This window comes from Oncorhynchus clarkii, chromosome 5, assembly GCF_045791955.1.
Source record: "Oncorhynchus clarkii lewisi isolate Uvic-CL-2024 chromosome 5, UVic_Ocla_1.0, whole genome shotgun sequence".
In the NCBI taxonomy this organism is placed as follows: domain Eukaryota; kingdom Metazoa; phylum Chordata; class Actinopteri; order Salmoniformes; family Salmonidae; genus Oncorhynchus; species Oncorhynchus clarkii.
This window is the reverse complement of record NC_092151.1, coordinates 97,929,250-97,953,666: the sequence shown is the minus strand read 5'-3', so window position 1 is coordinate 97,953,666 and position 24,417 is coordinate 97,929,250. Positions and strand designations below refer to the sequence as shown.

Genomic DNA, 24,417 nt, shown 5'->3' with positions numbered 1-24,417 from the left:
ATTGCACGTTGGCGAATAATATTGACAGTAACGGCAGATTTCCCACTCGCCTTCTGCGGGTCCTCAAGAGGCATCCAGCTCTGTGTCCTCTATACCTGCGTCTCCTCCTCTTGCAAATAACGGGGATGTTTGCCATGTCGGGTGTTTGGAGAATGTCCTTGTTTTATTACTACCGAATTACTTATATTATGCAGACCAGTTATCTTGCAACTGTCTGCAACCACAGTGAAATCTCCAACTGAAAATTGTTACTTTGTTTCAGGGGCCTACAGTATGGATCAGATATTGGCTGGAACTGGAACACACTGTCGTACAAGTTGATCGAAAGCAACTCAAACGTGCTCATGTCTGTATGCAGGCCATGGAAGAACTGGGACATTTTCAGCTTCCAGGAATTGTGTAGAGATGCTTGCTACATGGGGCTATACATTATCATGCTGAAACATGAGGTGATGGCGGCAGAAGAATGGCACATCAAATGGCCTCAGGATCTCGTCACGGTATCTCTGTGCATTGAAATTGCCATCAATAAAAAGCAATCGGGTTCGTTGTCCATAGCTTATGCCTGCCCATACCATAACCCCACCGCCACCAAGGTGCACTCAGACACATAATGCAATACTGTCTGCCATCTGTCCGGTACATTTGAAACCGGGATTCATCAGTGAAGAGCACACTTCTCCAGCATGCCAGTGGCCATCAAAGGTGAGCATTTGCCCACTGAAGTCAGTTACGATGCCAAACTGCAGTCAGGTCAAGACCCTGGTGAGGACGATGAGCATGCAGGTGTGCTTCCCGGATACTTTTTCTGACCGTTAGTGCAGAAATTATTTGGTTGTTAAATCCCACAGTTTCATCAACTGTCTGGGTGGCTCATCTCAGACCATCCTGCAGGCGAAGAAGCCAGATGTGGAGGTCCTGGGCTGGCATGGTTACACGTGGTCTGCGTTTGCGATGCCTGTTAGACGTACTGCAAAATTCTCTAAAACGACATTGAAGTTGGCTTAAGGTAGAGAAAAGAACATTAAATTCTCTGGCAACAGCTCTGGTGGACATTCGCACTGTCAGCATGCCAATTGCAGTCCCTCAAAACTTGAGACATCTATGGCTTTGTGTTGTGTGACAAAACTGCACATTTTAGTGGCCATTTATTGTCTCCAGCACAAGGTGCTCTTGTATAATGATCATGCTGTTCAATCAGCTTCTTGATATTCCACACCTGTCAGGTGGATGGATTATCTTGGCAAAGGAGAAATGCTCACTAACAGGGATGTAAACAAATTTGTGCACAACATTTGAGAGAAATATATTTTTGGGAAAATTTCTGGGACATTTTATTTCAGCTCAAGATCCCCCTACCCCTAACAGCTGTATGATATTTAACATGTTGTAGAACATGGACCAGTATCCTAGATCTAATACCTGTATGATATTTAACATGTTGTAGAACATGGACCAGTATCCTAGACTAGATCTAAAAGCTGTATGATATTTAACATGATGTAGAACACGGATCAGTATCCTAGAACTAACAGCTGTATTATATTTAACAAGATGTAGAACATGGATCAGTATCCTAGACTAGATCTAATAGCTGTTTTATATTTAACATGATGTAGAACACGGATCAGTATCCTAGCTGCATTATATTTGACATGAATTCTGACCTTGCTGAAATGTTGTTTTTGTCTTGGAATAGAGTTGTCTTGGAATAGGGTTTTCTTCCTGAATATAATCAAATAATTTATAACTACAACCCAATATGATGTTTTTTAAATTGAAACCTCTTAAATTAGGGTCAAATTTGAATAATTATTATTTTTTTGATTAATCTTTATTAACTACAGAAAATCATACAAATAATTTAATAACTTGAATAACTTCAGATAATCGTATGATTTTCTGAAGTTAATCAAGATTAATCATATGATTTATCTAGATGAATTATTTAAATCTATTGACAACCCTAGTTCTAATATACAACCTGGGGTGTATACTATAAAGCAGGATCAATGAAATAGCGAGCTAACTTTTTGGTTGTTTTTTGGTTTTGGTTGTTGAGTCCATTAGACCATGCCCATTTTAAGCTGGTCTTTCTAATACAGATATATATAATATAGATATGTAGACAAGTTAGCTGGCTACCTCATTGATCCTGCTTGTAGTTTACGCCCCTGGAGAAGAGAGAGGGTCATACACATTGATCCTGCTTGTAGTTTACACCCCTGGAGAGGAGAGAGGGTCATACACATTGATCCTGCTTGTAGTTTACCACACTGGAGAGGAGAGAGGGTCATACACATTGATCCTGCTTGTAGTTTACGCCCCTGGAGAGGAGAGAGGGTCATACACATTGATCCTGCTTGTAGTTTACCACACTGGAGAGGAGAGAGGGTCATACACATTGATCCTGCTTGTAGTTTACCACACTGGAGAGGAGAGAGGGTCATACACATTGATCCTGCTTGTAGTTTACCACACTGGAGAGGAGAGAGGGTCATACACATTGATCCTGCTTGTAGTTTACCACACTGGAGAGGAGAGAGGGTCATACACATTGATCCTGCTTGTAGTTTACGCCCCTGGAGAGGAGAGAGGGTCATACACATTGATCCTGCTTGTAGTTTACACCCCTGGAAAAGGAGAGAGGGTCATACACATTGATCCTGCTTGTAGTTTACGCCCCTGGAGAGGAGAGAGGGTCATACACATTGATCCTGCTTGTAGTTTACGCCCCTGGAGAGGAGAGAGGGTCATACACATTGATCCTGCTTGTAGTTTACCACACTGGAGAGGAGAGAGGGTCATACACATTGATCCTGCTTGTAGTTTACGCCCCTGGAGAGGAGAGAGGGTCATACACATTGATCCTGCTTGTAGTTTACACCCCTGGAAAAGGAGAGAGGGTCATACACATTGATCCTGCTTGTAGTTTATTCCCCTGAAGAGGAGAGAGGGTCATACACATTGATCCTGCTTGTAGTTTACCACACTGGAGAGGAGAGAGGGTCATACACATTGATCCTGCTTGTAGTTTACGCCCCTGGAGAGGAGAGAGGGTCATACACATTGATCCTGCTTGTAGTTTACGCCCCTGGAGAGGAGAGAGGGTCATACACATTGATCCTGCTTGTAGTTTACACCCCTGGAAAAGGAGAGAGGGTCATACACATTGATCCTGCTTGTAGTTTACACCCCTGGAAAAGGAGAGAGGGTCATACACATTGATCCTGCTTGTAGTTTACGCCCCTGGAGAGGAGAGAGGGTCATACACATTGATCCTGCTTGTAGTTTACACCCCTGGAAAAGGAGAGAGGGTCATACACATTGATCCTGCTTGTAGTTTACGCCCCTGGAGAGGAGAGAGGGTCATACACATTGATCCTGCTTGTAGTTTACGCCCCTGGAGAGGAGAGAGGGTCATACACATTGATCCTGCTTGTAGTTTACCACACTGGAGAGGAGAGAGGGTCATACACATTGATCCTGCTTGTAGTTTACGCCCCTGGAGAGGAGAGAGGGTCATACACATTGATCCTGCTTGTAGTTTACACCCCTGGAAAAGGAGAGAGGGTCATACACATTGATCCTGCTTGTAGTTTACGCCCCTGAAGAGGAGAGAGGGTCATACACATTGATCCTGCTTGTAGTTTACCACACTGGAGAGGAGAGAGGGTCATACACATTGATCCTGCTTGTAGTTTACGCCCCTGGAGAGGAGAGAGGGTCATACACATTGATCCTGCTTGTAGTTTACGCCCCTGGAGAGGAGAGAGGGTCATACACATTGATCCTGCTTGTAGTTTACACCCCTGGAAAAGGAGAGAGGGTCATACACATTGATCCTGCTTGTAGTTTACACCCCTGGAAAAGAAGAGAGGGTCATACACATTGATCCTGCTTGTAGTTTACGCCCCTGGAGAGGAGAGAGGGTCATACACATTGATCCTGCTTGTAGTTTACGCCCCTGGAGAGGAGAGAGGGTCATACACATTGATCCTGCTTGTAGTTTACGCCCCTGGAGAGGAGAGAGGGTCATACACATTGATCCTGCTTGTAGTTTACACCCCTGGAAAAGGAGAGAGGGTCATACACATTGATCCTGCTTGTAGTTTACGCCCCTGGAGAGGAGAGAGGGTCATACACATTGATCCTGCTTGTAGTTTACGCCCCTGGAGAGGAGAGAGGGTCATACACATTGATCCTGCTTGTAGTTTACACCCCTGGAGAGGAGAGAGGGTCATACACACTGTGATGCATACACCTGATTTAGGACAGGAGACCAACATACACATTATAATACAGACAGATAGGACATGAGTATAGACAGCAGCACTGACCCGAAGCCCTGGCTGTTGAGTCGTGCCCTGTTGGAGGTCCAGGACGAATACCAGCCGCTGTACTCTTCCTGGTTAGAACAGCTAATCTGGTCCGGTGCCACTGAACCAGCCTCGAACCCCAGGGGCTTGTGATAGAGACACTCTGTGGAGCACAGGCACACTGTTTAACAACTCATCTATCAAGTCATAAAGTGCTATGGCACATTGCAGAAGAGTCTATTTTCAACATAACATTTTTCACAATCTCATTTGTATTCTCACAGTTGGAGTGGTACAAATCAGAGCACGGTATCTAAATTGTAATCTGGTTATGAAACGTTAAAATGTCAGGGCTCCTAGTGTTGCGTAACACTCCATCAAACCCCTGATGCTATCCTAGCGTGACACAGAGAGACAATCTGGGAAGTTGATCAACGGCAAATGTTTACAGAGATTTACAGATGTTTGAGATTCTGTGTAAATCTCCTCCTGGGGTTTGTCTCTGCCAGTCTGCCAGTCTGTTCATGTTGGATGTAAAGTATTGTGGCTCACATCATGCTCTCTGTGCATGTATATGTTGGCTGGACATCAATCTGGTACATTTAGCTGAATGCACAGTGGTCGTTCTTCAACTACAGGACACATTGCCACATTGTCACCTTCACCATGTAAGGGTCCTTCATACCACTGAGCTCAGTGTAATATGAGTGATTTTGTTTTTTTAGGGTGTAGATCAGATTTAATATTGCACATAGATTGTGGCTTCTATCAATGTCTGCATCATTTCCAATCTCCCTTATATATTTTATATATACATACAGTACCAGTCAAAAGTTTGGACACACCTACTCTTGCAATTGTTTTTCTTTATTTTTACTATTTTCTACATTGTTGAATAATAGTGAAGACATCAACACTATGAAATAACACATATGGAATCATGTAGTAACCAAAAAAGTGTTAAACAAATCAAAATATGTTATATTTGAGATTATTCAAAGTAGCCACCCTTTGCCTTGATGACAGCTTTGCACACTCTTGGCATTCTCTCAACCAGCTTCATGAGGTAGTCGCCTGGAATGCAATTCAATTAGCAGGTGAGTCTTGTTAAAAGTACATTTGTGGAATTTCTTTCCTTCTTAATTGAGCCAATCAGTTTTGTTGTGACAAAGCAGGGTTGGTATATAAGAGATATCCCTATTTGGTAAAACACCAAGTCCATATTATGGCAAGAACAGCTCCATTAAGCAAAGAGAGTCCATCATTGTTTTAAGACATGAAGGTCAGTCAACCCAGACATTTCAAGAACTTTTAAAGTTTCTTCAAGTGCAGTCGCAGTCACTGGCTGTCATGAGGACAGCCACAGGAAAGGAAGACCCAGAGTTCTCTGCTGCAGAGGATAATGTGGTAAACTGTGGGGTGTTGGGTTGAGCCTCCAGAGATTGACACAGAGACAGGGAGGCTTTAGTCCGAAAAACAACTTTACTAAGACAGAAAATAAATATATCAAAGAAATAACTTAGGTTTTGCTCGGTCTTCCTTCTCTCTCTTGACTGGTGTCCGTCTCTCTCCCTTCTCTCTCTTGACTGGTGTCCGTCTCTCTCCCTTCTCTCTCTTGACTGGTGTCCGTCTCTCTCCCTTCTCTCTCTTGACTGGTGTCCGTCTCTCTCCCTTCTCTCTCTCCCTTCTCTCTCTTGACTAGTGTCCGTCTCTCTCCCTTCTCTCTCTTGACTGGTGTCCGTCTCTCTCCCTTCTCTCTCTTGACTGGTGTCCGTCTCTCTCCCTTCTCTCTCTTGACTGGTGTCCGTCTCTCTCCCCCTTCTCTCTCTTGACTAGTGTACGTCTCTCTCCCTTCTCTCTCTTGACTGGTGTCCGTCTCTCTCCCTTCTCTCTCTTGACTGGTGTCCGTCTCTCTCCCTTCTCTCTCTTGACTGGTGTCCGTCTCTCTCCCGTCTCTCTCTTGACTGGTGTCCGTCTCTCTCCCTTCTCTCTCTTGACTGGTGTCCGTCTCTCTCCCTTCTCTCTCTTGACTGGTGTCCGTCTCTCTCCCTTCTCTCTCTCTCTTCTCTCTCTTGACTGGTGTCCGTCTCTCTCCCTTCTCTCTCTTGACTGGTGTCCGTCTCTCTCCCTTCTCTCTCTTGACTGGTGTCCGTCTCTCTCCCTTCTCTCTCTTGACTGGTGTCCATCTCTCTCCCTTCTCTCTCTTAACTGGTGTCCGTCTCTCTCCCTTCTCTCTCTCCCTTCTCTCTCTTGACTGGTGTCCGTCTCTCTCCCTTCTCTCTCTTGACTGGTGTCCGTCTCTCTCCCTTCTCTCTCTCCCTTCTCTCTCTTGACTGGTGTCCGTCTCTCTCACTTCTCTCTCTTAACTGGTGTCCGTCTCTCTCCCTTCTCTCTCTCCCTTCTCTCTCTTGACTGGTGTCCGTCTCTCTCCCTTCTCTCTCTTGACTGGTGTCCGTCTCTCTCCCTTCTCTCTCTCCCTTCTCTCTCTTGACTGGTGTCCGTCTCTCTCCCTTCTCTCTCTTAACTGGTGTCCGTCTCTCTCCCTTCTCTCTCTCCCTTCTCTCTCTTGACTGGTGTCCGTCTATCTCCCTTCTCTCCCGTGGTGTGCCATCGTGCTCCTTTTATTTAGCCTCCATGGCTGGTTGGCACTTTCCTCTAATTACCTCCACTTAGATCTGTCCGTGTCGGGGGGTGCCCAGCTCCCGTAATCCCAGCAGAGGGAGCCAACGTCACCTCACATACCTCCCCTCTGCTTCACAGAGTTCAAGTAACAGACACATCTCAACATCAACTGTTCAGAGGAGACTGCGTGAACCAGGTCGAATTGCTGCAAAGAAACCAATACTAAAGGACACCAATAAGACGAAGAGACTTGCTTGGGCCAAGAAACACGAGCAATTGACATTAGACCTCTGTGTGTGTGTGTGTGTGATTGTTGAAAACAACTGAAAACTGTTTTCTGCCCCTCCCAAAAGATAGAATTTGTAGATAATTGGCCCTCTTTCTGGGACTCACCCACAAACAGGACCAAGCCTGACCTGCTGAGGAGTGACGGACTCCATCCTAGCTGGAGGGGTGCTCTCATTTTATCTACCAACATAGACAGGGCTCTAACTCCTCTAGCTCCACAATGAAATAGGGTGCAGGCCAGGCAGCAGGCTGTTAGCCAGCCTGCCAGCATAGTGGAGTCTGCCACTAGCACAGTCAGTGTAGTCAGCTCAGCTATCACCATTGAGACCGTGTCTGTGCCTCAACCTAGGTTGGGCAAAACTAAACATGGCGGTGTTCGCCTTAACAATCTCACTAGGATAAAGACCACCTCCATTCCTGTCATTATTGAAAGAGATCATGATACCTCACATCTCAAAATAGGGCTACTTAATGTTAGATCCCTTACTTCAAAGGCAATTATAGTCAATTAACTAATCACTGATCAAAATCTTGATGTGATTGGCCTGACTGAAACATGGCTTAAGCCTGATGAATTTACTGTGTTAAATGAGGCCTCACCTCCTGGCTACACTAGTGACCATATCCCCCGTGCATCCCGCAAAGGCGGAGGTGTTGCTAACATTTACGATAGCAAATTTCAATTTACAAAAAAAAAAATGACGTTTTCGTCTTTTGAGCTTCTAGTCATGAAATCTATGCAGCCTACTCAATCACTTTTTATAGCTACTGTTTACAGGCCTCCTGGGCCATATACAGCGTTCCTCACTGAGTTCCCTGTATTCCTATCGGACCTTGTAGTCATAGCAGATAATATTCTAATCTTTGGTGACTTTAATATTCACATGGAAAAGTCCACAGACCCACTCCAAAAGGCTTTCGGAGCCATCATCGACTCAGTGGGTTTTGTCCAACATGTCTCTGGACCCACTCACTGTCACAGTTATACGCTGGACCTAGTTTTGTCCCATGGAATAAATGTTGTGGATCTTAATGTTTTTCCTCATAATCCTGGACTATCGGACCACCATTTTATTACGTTTGCAATTGCAACAAATAATCTGCTCAGACCCCAACCAAGGAACATCAAAAGTCGTGCTATAAATTCACAGACAACACAAAGATTCCTTGATGTCCTTCCAGATTCCCTCTGTCTACCCAAGGATGCCAGAGGACAAAAATCAGTTAACCACCTAACTGAGGAACTCAATTTAACCTTGCGCAATACCCTAGATGCAGTTGCACCCCTAAAAATTAAAAACATTTCTCATAAGAAACTAGCTCCCTGGTACACAGAAAATACCCGAGCTCTGAAGCAAGCTTCCAGAAAATTGGAACGGAAATGGCGCCACACCAAACTGGAAGTCTTTCCGACTAGCTTGGAAAGACAGTACTGTGCAGTACCGAAGAGCCCTTACTGCTGCTCGATCATCCTATTTTTCTAACTTAATTGAGGAAAATAAGAACAATCCGAAATTCCTTTTTGATACTGTCGCAAAGCTAACTAAAAAGCAGCATTCCCCAAGAGAGGATGACTTTCACTTTAGCAGTGATAAATTCATGAACTTCTTTGAGGAAAAGATTATGATTATTAGAAAGCAAATTACGGACTCCTCTTTAAATCTGCGTATTCCTTCAAAGCTCAGTTGTCCTGAGTCTGCACAACTCTGCCAGGACCTAGGATCAAGAGAGACGCTCAAGTGTTTTAGTACTATATCTCTTGACACAATGATTAAAATAATCATGGCCTCTAAACCTTCAAGCTGCATACTGGACCCTATTCCAACTAAACTACTGAAAGAGCTGCTTCCTGTGCTTGGCCCTCCTATGTTGAACATAATAAACGGCTCTCTATCCACCGGATGTGTACCCAACTGACTAAAAGTGGCAGTAATAAAACCTCTCTTGAAACAGCCAAACCTTGACCCAGAAAATATAAAAAACTATCGGCCTATATCGAATCTTCCATTCCTCTCAAAAATTTTAGAAAAGGCTATTGTACAGCAACTCACTGCCTTCCTGAAGACAAACAATGTATACGAAATGCTTCAGTCTGGTTTTAGACCCCATCATAGCACTGAGACGGCACTTGTGAAGGTGGTAAATTACATTTTAATGGCATCGGACCGAGGCTCTGCATCTGTCCTCGTGCACCTAGACCTTAGTGCTGCTTTTGATACCATCGATCACCACATTCTTTTGGAGAGATTGGAAACCCAAATTGGTCTACACGGACAAGTTCTGGCCTGGTTTAGATCTAATCTGTCGGAAAGATATCAGTTTGTCTCTGTGAATGGTTTGTCCTCTGACAAATCAACTGTAAATTTCGGTGTTCCTCAAGGTTCCGTTTAGGACCACTATTGTTTTCACTATATATTTTACCTCTTGGGGATGTTATTCGAAAACATAATGTTAACTTTCACTGCTATGCGGATGACACACAGCTGTACATTTCAATGAAACATGGTGAAGCCCCAAAATTGCCCTCGCTAGAAGCATGTGTTTCAGACATATGGAAGTGGATGGCTGCAAACTTTCTACTTTTAAACTCGGACAAAACAGAGATGCTTGTTCTAGGTCCCAAGAAACAAAGAGATCTTCTGTTGAATCTGACAATTAATCTTAATGGTTGTACAGTCATCTCAAATAAAACTGTGAAGGACCTTGGCGTTACTCTGGACCCTGATCTCTCTTTTGAAGAACATATCAAGACTGTTTCAAGGACAGCTTTTTTCCATTTACGTAACATTGCAAAAATCAGAAACTTTCTGTCCAAAAATTATGCAGAAAAATTAATCCATGCTTTTGTCACTTCTAGGTTTGACTACTGCAATGCTCTACTTTCCGGCTACCCGGATAAAGCACTAAATAAACTTCAGTTAGTGCTAAATACGGCTGCTAGAATCCTGACTAGAACCCAAAAATTTGATCATATTACTCCAGTGCTAGCCTCTCTACACTGGCTTCCTGTCAAAGCAAGGGCTGATTTCAAGGTTTTACTGCTAACCTACAAAGCATTACATGGGCTTGCTCCTACCTATCTCTCTGATTTGGTCCTGCCGTACATACCTACACGTACGCTACGGTCACAAGACGCAGGCCTCCTAATTGTCCCTAGAATTTCTAAGCAAACAGCTGGAGGCAGGGCTTTCTCCTATAGAGCTCCATTTTTATGGAACGGTCTGCCTACCCATGTCAGAGACGCAAACTCGGTCTCAACCTTTAAGTCTTTACTGAAGACTCATCTCTTCAGTGGGTCATATGATTGAGTGTAGTCTGGCCCAGGAGTGGGAAGGTGAACGGAAAGGCTCTGGAGCAATGAACCACCCTTGCTGTCTCTGCCTGGCCGGTTCCCCTCTTTCCACTGGGATTCTGTGCCTCTAACCCTATTACAGGGGCTGAATCACTGGCTTACTGGGGCTCTCTCATGCCGTCCCTGGAGGGGGTGCGTCACCTGAGTGGGTTGATTCACTGATGTGGTCATCCTGTCTGGGTTGGCGCCCCCCCCCCCCCTTGGGTTGTGCCGTGGCGGAGGTCTTTGCGGGCTATAATCAGCCTTGTCTCAGGATGGTAAGTTGGCGGTTGAAGATATCCCTCTAGTGGTGTGGGGGCTGTGCTTTGGCAAAGTGGGTGGGGTTATATCCTTCCTGTTTGGCCCTGTCCGGGGGTGTCCTCGGATGGGGCCACAGTGTCTCCTGACCCCTCCTGTCTCAGCCTCCAGTATTTATGCTGCAGTAGTTTATGTGTCGGAGGGGCTAGGGGCAGTTTGTTATATCTGGAGTACTTCTCCTGTCCTATTCGGTGTCCTGTGTGAATCTAAGTGTGCGTTCTCTAATTCTCTCCTTCTCTCTTTCTTTCTCTCTCTCGGAGGACCTGAGCCCTAGGACCATGCCCCAGGACTACCTGACATGATGACTCCTTGCTGTCCCCAGTCCACCTGACCGTGCTGCTGCTCCAGTTTCAACTGTTCTGCCTTATTATTATTCGACCATGCTGGTCATTTATGAACATTTGAACATCTTGGCCATGTTCTGTTATAATCTCCACCCGGCACAGCCAGAAGAGGACCTGCCACCCCACATAGCCTGGTTCCTCTCTAGGTTTCTTCCTAGGTTTTGGCCTTTCTAGGGAGTTTTTCCTAGCCACCGTGCTTCTACACCTGCATTGCTTGCTGTTTGGGGTTTTAGGCTGGGTTTCTGTACAGCACTTTGAGATATCAGCTGATGTACGAAGGGCTATATAAATACATTTGATTTGATTTGATTTGATTGTGTGAGTGGTGGCAGTTGCAACCTGTTCCATAATCAAGCATCTACAAATACTCAACCCTGCCACTTCCACGCTGCCAGTTCGTAGCCCCTGTTCAGTCAGCCGTTTGTTCCCGCATAGATCTTGTTATCTTGTTGTGCCTGTTTTTCCCTAGCCCTGCGCTGCTTTTCTCTCTTCTACAGTTCTGTCCCCTCTGACTGGTTCCTGTGTCCAATCCCTCGTTACGTCAATCCTACTTCTCTGCCCTGGAACCCTGCTCTACTGCTTCATTGGATTCCGCTCCGGACCTGCTTAGCCTGCCCTTTCTCCACTTGCCCCAGCCTCAGCCCCAGTTCCTGGTTCCCTGCTACCCGCCCCAGCTCCCCCTGGCCTGCACCCCATCTCCCCCCGCTTTTCAATAAATACCTTAGTTACCTTATCCCTGTCTCCCCGTCTGAGTCTGCACTTGGGTTCACTTGCTTCGCCCCGCGTTACAATCAGACTGTTAAGTAGCCATCACTATCAGGGTACCACCCGGTTACTCAACCCTGCAACTTAAATGCTGCTGTCCTATATACATAAACATGGAATCACTGGTCACTTTAATAATGTTTACATACTGCTTTACTCATCTCATATGTATATACTGTATTCTATTCTACTGTATTGTCATGACTGTCTTGATCAGGTCAGGTTACAGAAGACCACAACCTTACAGATTATCTCTCACCCCCAACAGAGGAGGAGAGATCTAGGGGTCTGAAGATGTGGGGGTTTATGACCCCTCACGCCCATGGTAAATCTTAGGCCACAGACAACATTCCTTTGTCTTCTCACTATGGAGAACCAGCCTCAGAACATTAAACATGAAATAAAGGGACTTTGGAACAATGGTTTCCGTCAGCCACAATGGTGGTCATGACGATAGATGGAATATGAAAATGTATGTAATTTTTGTTTTGTTATTAAAGGTTAATAGATGACATTATTACGAAAACACTGTAACTTTAAGAGTTTTCCTAGCATATGCTTGATATTTATACATTGTACGTTGTGTGGAAAATGTCCAAATCAAAGAGAATGTTTTGGTAAAGATGAAATGTGAAGTTAGTTGTCTAAAATTGGATTTGAGTAAAATCTAGACATTGCCTCTTAACTTGGTACGCCCAGTTACTCCCACTTCTGACCCGAGGGTATAAGACATGTGAGTTAAGAATTAACATATCAGACTAAGTGACCCAAGCTGCAGCCATGGTCTAAAAAGTAAACAAACCCGAAACGCAACACAAGGTTTTTTCTACCCAAGCTACGGATGAGTAGTTGTGTCTAAGCGGGTGAATTCAAGCTGGACCACCTAGCCTCCACTCTCCATCGAATCGTGGTATCTACACTGTTTCATTCCTACGCTGTGAGCTCTGAGCTACAGAGCTGTCTGTCCTCAGAAGACCCCTTCCAGAGCAAGGGCGAGGGAACAGACCACTAAGCCAAAAGGACCCTGACATCGTGAGGACAACCAGAGAGTTGCGCCGGAGAAGAGCGTCATTGAGAAGCCTAAAAGGTCCACAAGGAGCTTCCCATCTGAGACCTCCCACACGTAATTACATCATTATATTCTGACCCATAAGAGCGGCAGTTTGCGCCTTAGTGTGTTGGCCCGTTATACTAAGTTCTAATCAATAGCCTAGACTGTTTTTGTGTATGTGTATATTTTATCATCATTTTAGCTTTCTAGTAAATAAATACTCAACTAAGATTGGTGAGACCCGGGTCCGAACTCATTGGTGAGACCCGGGTCTGTGCAGATTCCCAGATTATACGACGTTCAGAACGAGACTGTAGAGGAAACGGATTAATTAGCGACTGTTGTAAAATCGATATTCTGATATTCTTTGAGTTAATTTGGGAAATAGAAACTCAATAAAACTAATTTTCCCATGGTGCCCCAGGTTAATGAGTTAATAATTGCTTGATTCATTTAATCACACAATTAGAAACCTTTAATCATTTGATGAGCAACAGTCGTCACATTAACTAATACAACGTCACGACAGTATTTTAGTCAATGCCACTCCGACATTGCTCATCCTAATATTTATATATTTCTTAATTCCATTCTTTTACTTTTAGATTTGTGTGTATTGTTGTGAATTGTTAGATACTACTGCACTGTTGGAGCTAGGAACACAAGCATTTAGTTAGATATTACTGCACTGTTGGAGCTAGGAACACAAGCATTTAGTTAGATATTACTGCACTGTTGGAGCTAGGAACACAAGCATTTAGTTAAATATTACTGCACTGTTGGAGCTGAAAACACAAGCAGGCTCTGACCCCATGCTGGGTGGCTGAGAGGGAGGCTACTGGGAGCTCAACATCCAGGACAGGCTCTGAGGCTGAGAGGGAGGCTGCTGGGGGCTCAACATCCAGGACATGATCTGATCCCATGCTGGGAGGCTGAAATGGAGGCTGCTGGGGGCTCAACATACAAGACGGGTTCTGACCCCATGCTGGGAGGCTGAGAGGGAGGCTGCTGGAAGCTCAACATCCAGGACAGGCTCTGAACCCATGCTGGGAGGCTGAGAGGGAGGTGGCTGGGTACTCTGACCCCATGCTGGGAGGCTGAGAGGGAGGCTGCTGGGTTCTCTGACCCCATGCTGGGAGGCTGAGAGGCTGCTGGGTGCTCTGACCCCATGCTTGGAGGCTGAGAGGGAGGCTGCTGGGAGCTCAACATCCAGGACAGGCTCTGACCCCATGCTAGGAGGCTGAGAGGAAGGCTGCCGGGAGCTCAACATCCAGGACAGACTCTGACCCCATGCTAGGGGGCTGCTGGGTGCTCTGACCCCATGCTGGGAGGCTGAGAGGGAGGCTGCCAGTTCTTCTGACCCCATGCTGGGAGGCTGAGTGGGAGGCTGCTGGGAGCTCAACATCCAGGACAGGCTCTGACCCCATGCAGGGAGACTGAGAGGGAGGCTACTGGGTGCTCTGACCCCATGCAGGGAGACTGAGAGGGAGGCTGCTGGGAGCAGATGGTCAGTCGTCCCCTAAAGTGGTGCCTCATCCCACCAGCCGTTTATGTAAAAGGCAGCTTCTAATCCACTATGCTGGATCAACTATGGTTGCCAGCTCCAAAGTTCACAGGCTGCCCTCCATCACGTGTGCTCCTGGCACAGTATCAGGGAGCAGTAGGGCTTTTGAGTGACAGGCTTATTTAGGGACGTAATCTGTTCATCACATTGCCACTACAGTAATGAGATCATCTAATGGCATCCAACATATGCTATCTCTCCTTCTTTCTTCTCTTCCTAACTGACTCTCCTATGGAGCGATTTCAGTGTCAACAGAAATTGTATTTGAATTTGTATTAGGATAATGAATTTGAATGTAATATTTTGGGATTTGTGATGCACAAATTGAATCATTGAATTTATCAATTTTACTTGTATTTCATGATTTGAAACTGAGTTGAATGAATATTGCATTAAGTTTTAAAATAAAATGTAATTTATTTGATTGTTTTTGTCATTTAGCAAACACAGTTATCCAGAGCGATTTAAAGGAGCAACTAGGGTTAAGTGACTTGCTCAAGGGCATATTGACTTGTGCAATTGAAGAAGGCCTTTTTTATTAGCATGATGGGTTGAAGTGCTTCAGGAGGGTGGTCACTTGTGTTTTCGAGGTAGTCGACCTGAGTCTCCATATGAGTTGAATCAGGGGGAAGCAGTACTCGCTAAGCAGGGAGTGTGACAACCTTTACAATGGTGCCACTGGGTTAGGGTTAGGTTAGACCTAACCCAACAGTACTAACCCTAAAGCTAACCCAACAGTACTAACCCTAAAGCTAACCCAACAGTACTAACCCTAAAGCTAACCCAACAGTACAAACCCTAAAGCTAACCCAACAGTACTAACCCCAACCCAACAGTAGTACCCTAACCCAACAGTACTAACCCTAAAGCTAACCCAACAGTACTAACCCTAACCCAACAGTACTAACCCTAAAGCTAACCCAACAGTACTAACCTTAAAGCTAACCCAACAGTACTAACCCTAAAGCTAACCCAACAGTACTAACCCTAACCCAACAGTACTAACCCTAAAGCTAACCCAAAAGTACTAACCCTAAAGCTAACCCACCAGTACTAACCCCAAACCAACAGTACTAACCCCAACCCAACAGTACTAACCCCAACCCAACAGTACTAACCCTAATCCAACAGTACTAACCCCAACCCAACAGTACTAACCCAACAGTACTAACCCCAACCCAACAGTACTAACCCCAACCCAACAGTACTAACCCCAACCAAACAGTACTAACCCTAATCCAACAGTACTAACCCCAGCCCTACAGTACTAACCCTAACCCAACAGTACTAACCCAACAGTACAAACCCCAACCCAACAGTACTAACCCCAACCCAACAGTACTAACCCCAACCCAACAGTACTAACCCTAATCCAACAGTACTAACCCCAACCCAACAGTACTAACCCTAACCCAACAGTACTAGCCCTAACCCAACAGTTCTAACCCCAACCCAACAGTATTAACCCCAACCCAACAGTACTAACCCTAACCCAACAGAACTAACCCAACAGTACTAACCAAACAGTACTAACCCCAACCCAACAGTACTAACCCCAACCCAACAGTACTAACCCAACAGTACTAACCCTAACCCAACAGTACTAACCCCAACCCAACAGTACTAACCCTACCCAACAGTATTAACCCCAACACAACAGTACTAACCCAACCCATCAGTACTAACCCTAACCCAACAGTACTAACCCAACAGTACTAACCCTAACCCAACAGTACTGACCCTAACCCAACAGTACTAACCCCAACCCAACAGTACTAACCCCAACCCAACAGTACTAACCCTAACCCAACAGTACTAACCCCAATCTAACAGGACTAACCCAACAGTAGTAACCCCAACCCAACAGTACTAACCCAACAGTACTAACCCTAACCCAACAGTACTGACCCTAACCCAACAGTACTAACCCCAACCCAACAGTACTAACCCCAACCCAACAGTACTAACCCTAACCCAACAGTACTAACCCCAATCTAACAGGACTAACCCAACAGTAGTAACCCCAACCCAACAGTACTAACCCAACAGTACTAACCCTAACCCAACAGTACTAACCCAAACCCTAACCCAACAGTACTAACCCTAAAGCTAACCCAACAGTACTAAACCTAAAGCTAACCCAACAGTACTAACCCTAAAGCTAACCCAACAGTACTAACCCTAACCCAACAGTACTAACCCTAAAGCTAACCCAACAGTACTAACCCTAACCCAACAGTACTAACCCCAACCCAACAGTACTAACCCTAGTCCTAACCCAACAGCACTAACCCTAAAGCTAACCCAACAGTACTAACCCTAAAGCTAACCCAACAGTACTAACCCTAATCCTAACCCAACAGTACTAACCCCAACCCAACAGTACTAACCCCAACCCAACAGTACTAAACCTAACCCAACAGTACTAACCCTAACCCAACAGTACTAACCCTAATCCTAACACAACAGTACTACCCCCAACCCAACAGTACTAAACCTAAACCAACAGTACTAACCATAACCCAACAGTACTAACCCCAATCCCAACAGTACTAACCCAACCCAACAGTACTAACCCAACCCAACAATACTAACCCTAACCCAACAGTACTAACCCAACAGTACTAACCCTAACCCAACAGTACTAACACTAACCCAACAGTACTAACCCTAACCCAACAGTACTAACTCCAACCCAACAGTACTAACCCCAACCCAACAGTACTAACCCCAACCCAACAGTACCAACCCCAACCCAACAGTACCAACCCTAACCCAACAGTACTAACCCCAACCCAACAGTACTAACCCCAACCCAACAGTACTAACGCCGACACAACAGTACTAAACCTAACCCAATAGTACCAACCCTAACCCAATATTACTAACTTAACCCAGCTAAGTGACCACAGGTACAGTAGGTGACTATAGCTAAGTGACCACAGGTACAGCAGGTGACCATAGCTAGGTGACTATAGCTAGGTGACCACAGACACAGCAGGTGACCATCGCTAGGTGACTATAGCTAGGTGACTACAGATACAGTAGGAGACTATAGCTAGGTGACTATAGCTAGGTGACTATAGCTAGGTGACCACAGATACAGTCGGTGACCATAGCTAGGTGACCACAGGTACTGTACCTAGCTATAGTCAATAGCCAATATCTAGGTGACCACAGATACAATAGGAGACTGTAGCTAGGTGACTACAGGTATAGTAGGAGACTCTAGCTAGTTGACCACAGGTACAGTAGGTGACTATAGCTAGACTATAGCTAGGTGACCACAGGTACAGTAAGTGACCACAGGCACAGTAGGAGACTATAGCTAGTTGACCACAGGTACAGTAGGTGACCACAGGTACAGTAGGAGACTCTAGCTACACTATAGCTAGGTGACCACAGGTACAGTAGGTGTTTACTTCCGGCGCCGACAGAGATGGCCGCCTCTCTTCGCGTTTCTATGAAATTATGTAGTTTTATTTCTTACATTGTTACCCCAGGTAATCTTAGGTTTTATTACATACAGTCGGGAGTAACTATTGGATATAAGAGCAACATCAACTCACCAACATTACGACCAGGAATACGACTTTCCCGAAGCGGATCCTCTGTTTTGCCCCCCACAAAGGACAGTGGATCAGATCCCAGCCGGCGACCCAAAACAACGACGCCGTAGAAGGGGTGGACGGAGCGGTCTTCTGGTCAGGCTCCGTAGACGGGCACATCGCGCACGGGCAAAACAGAGGATCAGGCACATCTCTCTGGAAGGCTACCCTTCCAGAGAGACATCAGAGACTGTAACGTTCTTTGTTTTACGGAAACATGGCTCACTCGAGACATGCTATCGGAGTCGGTACAGCCAGCTGGTTTCTTCACGCATCGCGCCGACAGAAACAAGCATCTTTCTGGTAAGAAGAAGGGCGGGGGTGTATGCCTTATGATTAACGAGACGTGGTGTGATCATAACAACATAAAGGAACTCAAGTCCTTCTGTTCACCTGTAAACTGGAAACCACATATCCTGAGGCTGTATTTATTGTAGCTGGGGATTTTAACAAGGCTAATCTGAAAACAAGGCTTCCTAAATTCTATCAGCATATCGATTGCGCAACCAGGGCCGGCAAAACCCTAGATCATTGCTATTCGAACTTCCGCAACGCATATAAGGCCCTCCCCAGCCCTCCTTTCTGAAAAGCTGACCACAACTCCATTTTGTTGCTTCCAGCCTATAGACAGAAACTAAAACAGAAAGCTCCCGCACTCAGGTCTGTTCAACGCTGGTCCAACCAACCGGATTCCACACTTCAAGATTGCTTCGATTGGACTGGGATATGTTCCGCATTGCGGCGAACAACAACATTGACGAATACACTGAGTCGGTGAGCGGGTTTATTTGCAAGTGCATCGGCGATGTCATACCCACAGCATCTATTAAAACATTCCCAAACCAGAAACTGTGGATTGATGGCAGCATTCGCGCAAAACTGAAAGTGTGAAACACTGCTTTTAATCATGGCAAGGTGACCGGAAACATGACCGAATACAAACAGTGTAGCTATTCCCTCCAAAAGGCAATCAAACAAGCTAAGCGTCAGTATAGAGACAAAGTAGAGTCGCAATTCAACGGCTCAGAAACAACTTCTTTGCTCGCTTTGAGGACAATACAGTGCCACTGACACAGCCCGCTACCAAAACCTGCAGACTCTCCTTCACTGCAGCCGACATGAGCAAAACGTTTAAACGTGCCAACCCTCGCAAGCCTGCAGGTCCAGACAGCATCCCCAGCCGCGTCCTCAGAGCATGCGCAGACCAGCTGGCTGGTGTGTTTACGGACATATTCAATCAATCCTTATCCCAGTCTGCTGTCCCCACATGCTTCAAGAGGGCCACCAATGTTCATGTTCCCAAGAAAGCTAAGGTAACTGAGCTAAATGACTACCGCCCCATAGCCCTCACTTCTGTCATCAGGAAGTGCTTTGAGAGACTAGTCAAGGACCATATCACCTCCACCCTACCGGACACCCTAGACCCACTCCAATTTGCTTACCGCCCCAATAGGTCCACAGACGACGCAATCGCAATCACACTGCCCTAACCCATCTGGACAAGAGGAATACCTATGTGAGAATTCTGTTCATCGACTACAACTCAGCATTTAACACCATAGTACCCTCCAAACTCCTCATCAAGCTCGAGACCCTGGGTCTGGACCCCGCCCTGTGCAACTGGGTCCTGGAGTTCCTGACGGGCCGCACCCAGGTGGTGAGGGTAGGTAACAACATCTCCACCCTGCTGATCCTCAACACTGGGGCAAGGGTGCGTTCTCAGCCCTCTCCTGTACTCCCTGTTCACCCACGACTGCGTGGCCATGCACGCCTCCAACTCAATCATCAAGTTTGCAGACGACACTACAGTGGTAGGCTTGATTACCAACAACGACGAGACAGCCTACAGGGAGGAGGTGAGGGCCCTTGGAGTGTGGTGTCAGGAAAATAACCTCACACTCAACGTCAACAAAACAAAGGAGATGATCGTGGACTTCAGGAAACAGCAGAGGGAGCAGCCCCCTATCCACATTGATTGGACAGTAGCAGCAGCAGCGCCCCTTCAGCCTCAGGAGGCTGAAGAAATTCGGCTTGTCACCAAAAACACTCACAAACTTTTACAGATGCACAATCGAGAGCATCCTGTCGGGCTGTATCACCGCCTGGTATGGCAACTGCTCCGCCCATAACAGTAAGATTCTCCAGTCGGTAGTGAGGTCTGCACAACGCATCACCGGGTGCAAACTACCTGCCCTCCAGGACACCTACACCACCCGATGTCACAGGAAGGCCAAAAAGATCATCAAGGAAAACAACCACCCGAGCCACTGCCTGTTCACCCCGCTATCATCCAGAAGGCGAGGTCAGTACAGGTACATCAAAGCAGGGACAGAGAGACTGAAAAACAGCTTCTCAAGGCCATCAGACTGTTGAACAGCCATCACTAACATTGAGTTGCTGCTGCCAACATACTGACTCAACTACAGCCACTTTAATAATGAAAAAATGTATGTAATAAATGAATCACTAGCCACTTTAAACAATGCCACTTCATATAATGTTTACATACCCTACATTACTCATCTCATATGTATATACTGGACTCTATACCATCTACTGCATCTTGCCATCTTTATGTAATGTATCACTAGCCACTTTAAACAATGACACTTTTATATGTTTACATATCCTACATCACTCATCTCATATGCATATACTGTACTCTATACCATCCACTGTATCTTGCCTATGCCGTTCTATACCATCACTCATTCATATATATTTTTTTAATGTACATATTCTTATTCATTCCTTTACACTTGTGTGTATAAAGTAATTGTTGTGAAATTGTTAGGTTAGATTACTCGTTGGATAGTACTGCATTGTCGGAACCAGAAGCACAAGCATTTCGCTACACTCGCATTAACATCTGCTAACCATGTGTATGTGACAAATAAAATTTGATTTGATTTACAATAGCTAGGTGACCACAAGTACAGTAGGTGACCATAGCTAGGTGACCACAGGTACAGTAGGTGACCATAGCTAGGTGACCACAGGTACAGTAGGTGACTATAGCTATGTGACTATAGCTAGGTGACTATAGCTTGGTGACCACAGGTACAGTAGGAGACTACAGTTAGGTGACCACAGGTACAGTAGGTGACCATAGCTAGGTGACCACAGGTACAGTAGGTGACCATAGCTAGGTGACCACAGGTACAGTAGGTGACTATAGCTATGTGACTATAGCTAGGTGACTATAGCTTGGTGACCACAGGTACAGTAGGAGAATACAGTAAGGTGACCACAGGTACAGTAGGAGACTACAGTTAGGTGACCACAGGTACAGTAGTTGACCATAGCTAGGTGACCACAAGTACAGTAGGTGACTACAGGTACAGTAGGTGACCACAGATAGAGTCGTTCACCACCGCAAGGTCAGGTGACCTGGGCGGAATCCTATCCTCACCTGGCATGCAGTCTAGTGGGCGGCTCTGAGGAGGCGATGTGGCCAGGACAGGTGATGTCATAGTGGGGGTACCTGTCGCAGACTCCCCCCCTTCACAGTCACATGTGCAGGCTTTCCCTGTCCCTGTCCATGTCTCTAGGACCTCTTCCTCCTGCTGCTGCTCCTCCTCCTGCACCTCCTCTTCTGGTTGCACCTCCTCCTCCTGCTCCTCCTGGACCTCCTCTTCCTCCTGGAATACAGGTCCAGAAATGGTTACAATCCTATTTTAGCCTACTATCGTTCAAACCAACCAAATCAAAACACACTGTACCAGAGAAACTAGAGTTTAACCAGCCCAATCCAATCGCAATGTACTAGAGTAACTAGAGTTCTAACCAGCCCAATCCAATCGCAATGTACTAGAATAACAAGTTTTAACCAGCACACTCTCAGCTCAATAACCAGCCCAATCCCATCTCAATGTTCTAGAGCAACTAGAGTTCTAACCAGCCCAAATCAACTCAATGTAGTAGAGTACCGAGAGTTCTAATCATCCAAATCCCATTTTAATATGTTAGAGTAACTAGAATTCTAACAAACCCAATCCCATCTCAATGTATTAGTGTACCTAGATTATATCCAGCCCAATCCCATCTCAATGTACTCGAGTAACAAGAGTTCTGACCAGCCCAGTCCTATCTCACTGTACTATAAAAACTAGATTGTAACCAGCCCAATCCCATCTCCATGTACTAGAGTACCTAGAGTTCTAACCAGCCCAATCCCATTCACTGTCCTAGACTAAATTAATTCTAAATATCTCAATCCCATCTCAAAGCACTAGAGTAACTAGTGTAAACCAGCCCAATCCCATCTCAATAACAAGCCAATCCCATCTCAATATGCTAGAGTAACTAGAGTTCTGACCAGCCCAATCTCACTGTACTAAAGTAACTACAGTTCTAACAATCCCAATCCTATCTCAATGTACTAGAGTCCTAACAGCCCAATCCCATCTGAATATACTAGAGTAACTAGATTCTAACCAGCCCAATCCCATCTCAATGTGTTAGTGTATCTAGAGTTCTGACCAGCCCAATCTCACTGTACTAAAGTAACTACAGTTCTAACAATCCCAATCCTATCTCAATGTACTAGAGTCCTAACAGCCCAATCCCATCTAAATATACTAGAGTAACTAGATTCTAACCAGCCCAATCCCATCTCAATGTATTAGAGTAACTAGATTCTAACCTGCCAAATCCTATAGCAATTTAAGTAACTTGAGCTCTACCCAGCCAAATTCCATTGCACTGTACTAAAGTAACTAGATTAGTAACCAGCCCAATCCAATCTCAATGTAGTAGGGTAACTAGAGTTCTAACCAGCCCAATCATATCTCCATGTACTAGAGTACCTAGAGTTTTAACCAGCCCAATCCCATCTAACTGTACTATAGTAACAATAGTTCCAACCAGCCCAATCTCATCTTAATGTACTCGAGTTCTAACCAGCCCAATCCAATCACAATGCAGTAGAGTAACTACAGTAAAAAGCACCCCCATATCCATCTCACTTTACTAAAGTAACTAGAAATTTTTAAAATGTGTTTTATTTCACCTTTATTTAACCAGGTAGGCAAGTTGAGAACAAGTTCTCATTTACAATTGCGACCTGGCCAAGATAAAGCAAAGCAGTTCGACGCATACAACGACACAGAGTTACACATGGAGTAAAACAAACATACAGTCAATAATACAGTATAAACAAGTCTATATACGATGTGAGCAAATGAGGTGAGATAAGGGAGGTAAATGCCAAAAAAAGGTAATGGTGGCAAAGTAAATACAATATAGCAAGTAAACCACTGGAATGGTAGATTTGCAATGGAAGAATGTGCAAAGTAGAAATAAAAATAATGGCGTGCAAAGGAGCAAAATAAATAAATAAATTAAATACAGTAGGGAAAGAGGTAGTTGTTTGAGCTGCTCTGACAGTTGGTGCTTAAAGCTAGTGAGGGAGATAAGTGTTTCCAGTTTCAGAGATTTTTGTAGTTCGTTCCAGTCATTGGCAGCAGAGAACTGAAAGGAGAGGCGGCCAAAGAAAGAATTGGTTTTGGGGGTGACTGGAGAGATATACCTGCTGGAGCGTGTGCTACAGGTGGGAGATGCTATGGTGACCAGCGAGCTGAGATAAGGGGGGACTTTACCTAGCAGGGTCTTGTAGATGACATGGAGCCAGTGGGTTTGGCGACGAGTATGAAGCGAGGGCCAGCCAACGAGAGCGTACAGGTCGCAATGGTGGGTAGTATATGGGGCTTTGGTGACAAAACGGATTGCACTGTGATAGACTGCATCCAATTTGTTGAGTAGGGTATTGGAGGCTATTTTGTAAATGACATCGCCAAAGTCGAGGATTGGTAGGATGGTCAGTTTTACAAGGGTATGTTTGGCAGCATGAGTGAAAGACGCTTTGTTGCGAAATAGGAAGCCAATTCTAGATTTAACTTTGGATTGGAGATGTTTGATATGGGTCTGGAAGGAGAGTTTACAGTCTAACCAGACACCTAAGTATTTGTAGTTGTCCACGTATTCTAAGTCAGAGCCAGAGTAGTGATGTTGGACAGGCGGGCAGGTGCAGGTAGCGATCGGTTGAAGAGCATGCATTTAGTTTTACTTGTATTTAAGAGCAATTGGAGGCCACGGAAGCAGAGTTGTATGGCATTGAAGCTTGCCTGGAGGGTTGTTAACACAGTGTCCAAAGAAGGGCCAGAAGTATACAGAATGGTGGCGTCTGCGTAGAGGTGGATCAGAGAC

The 24,417-nt window shown here is 45.3% G+C and overlaps 1 protein-coding gene across 1 annotated transcript in view; it reads right to left on the bottom strand.

Annotated features, from left to right (window-relative positions):
• Positions 1-24,417, bottom strand: part of LOC139410301 (retinoschisin-like) — a 48,407-nt gene that overhangs the window by 12,897 nt on the left and 11,093 nt on the right. The window contains exons 3-4 of the mRNA XM_071155790.1: positions 21,623-21,851; positions 4,341-4,482 (exon numbers count right to left, since the gene is read on the bottom strand). Coding sequence (XP_071011891.1) covers positions 4,341-4,482; positions 21,623-21,851 — 371 coding nt within the window. The remainder of the gene's footprint in view (positions 1-4,340; positions 4,483-21,622; positions 21,852-24,417) is intronic.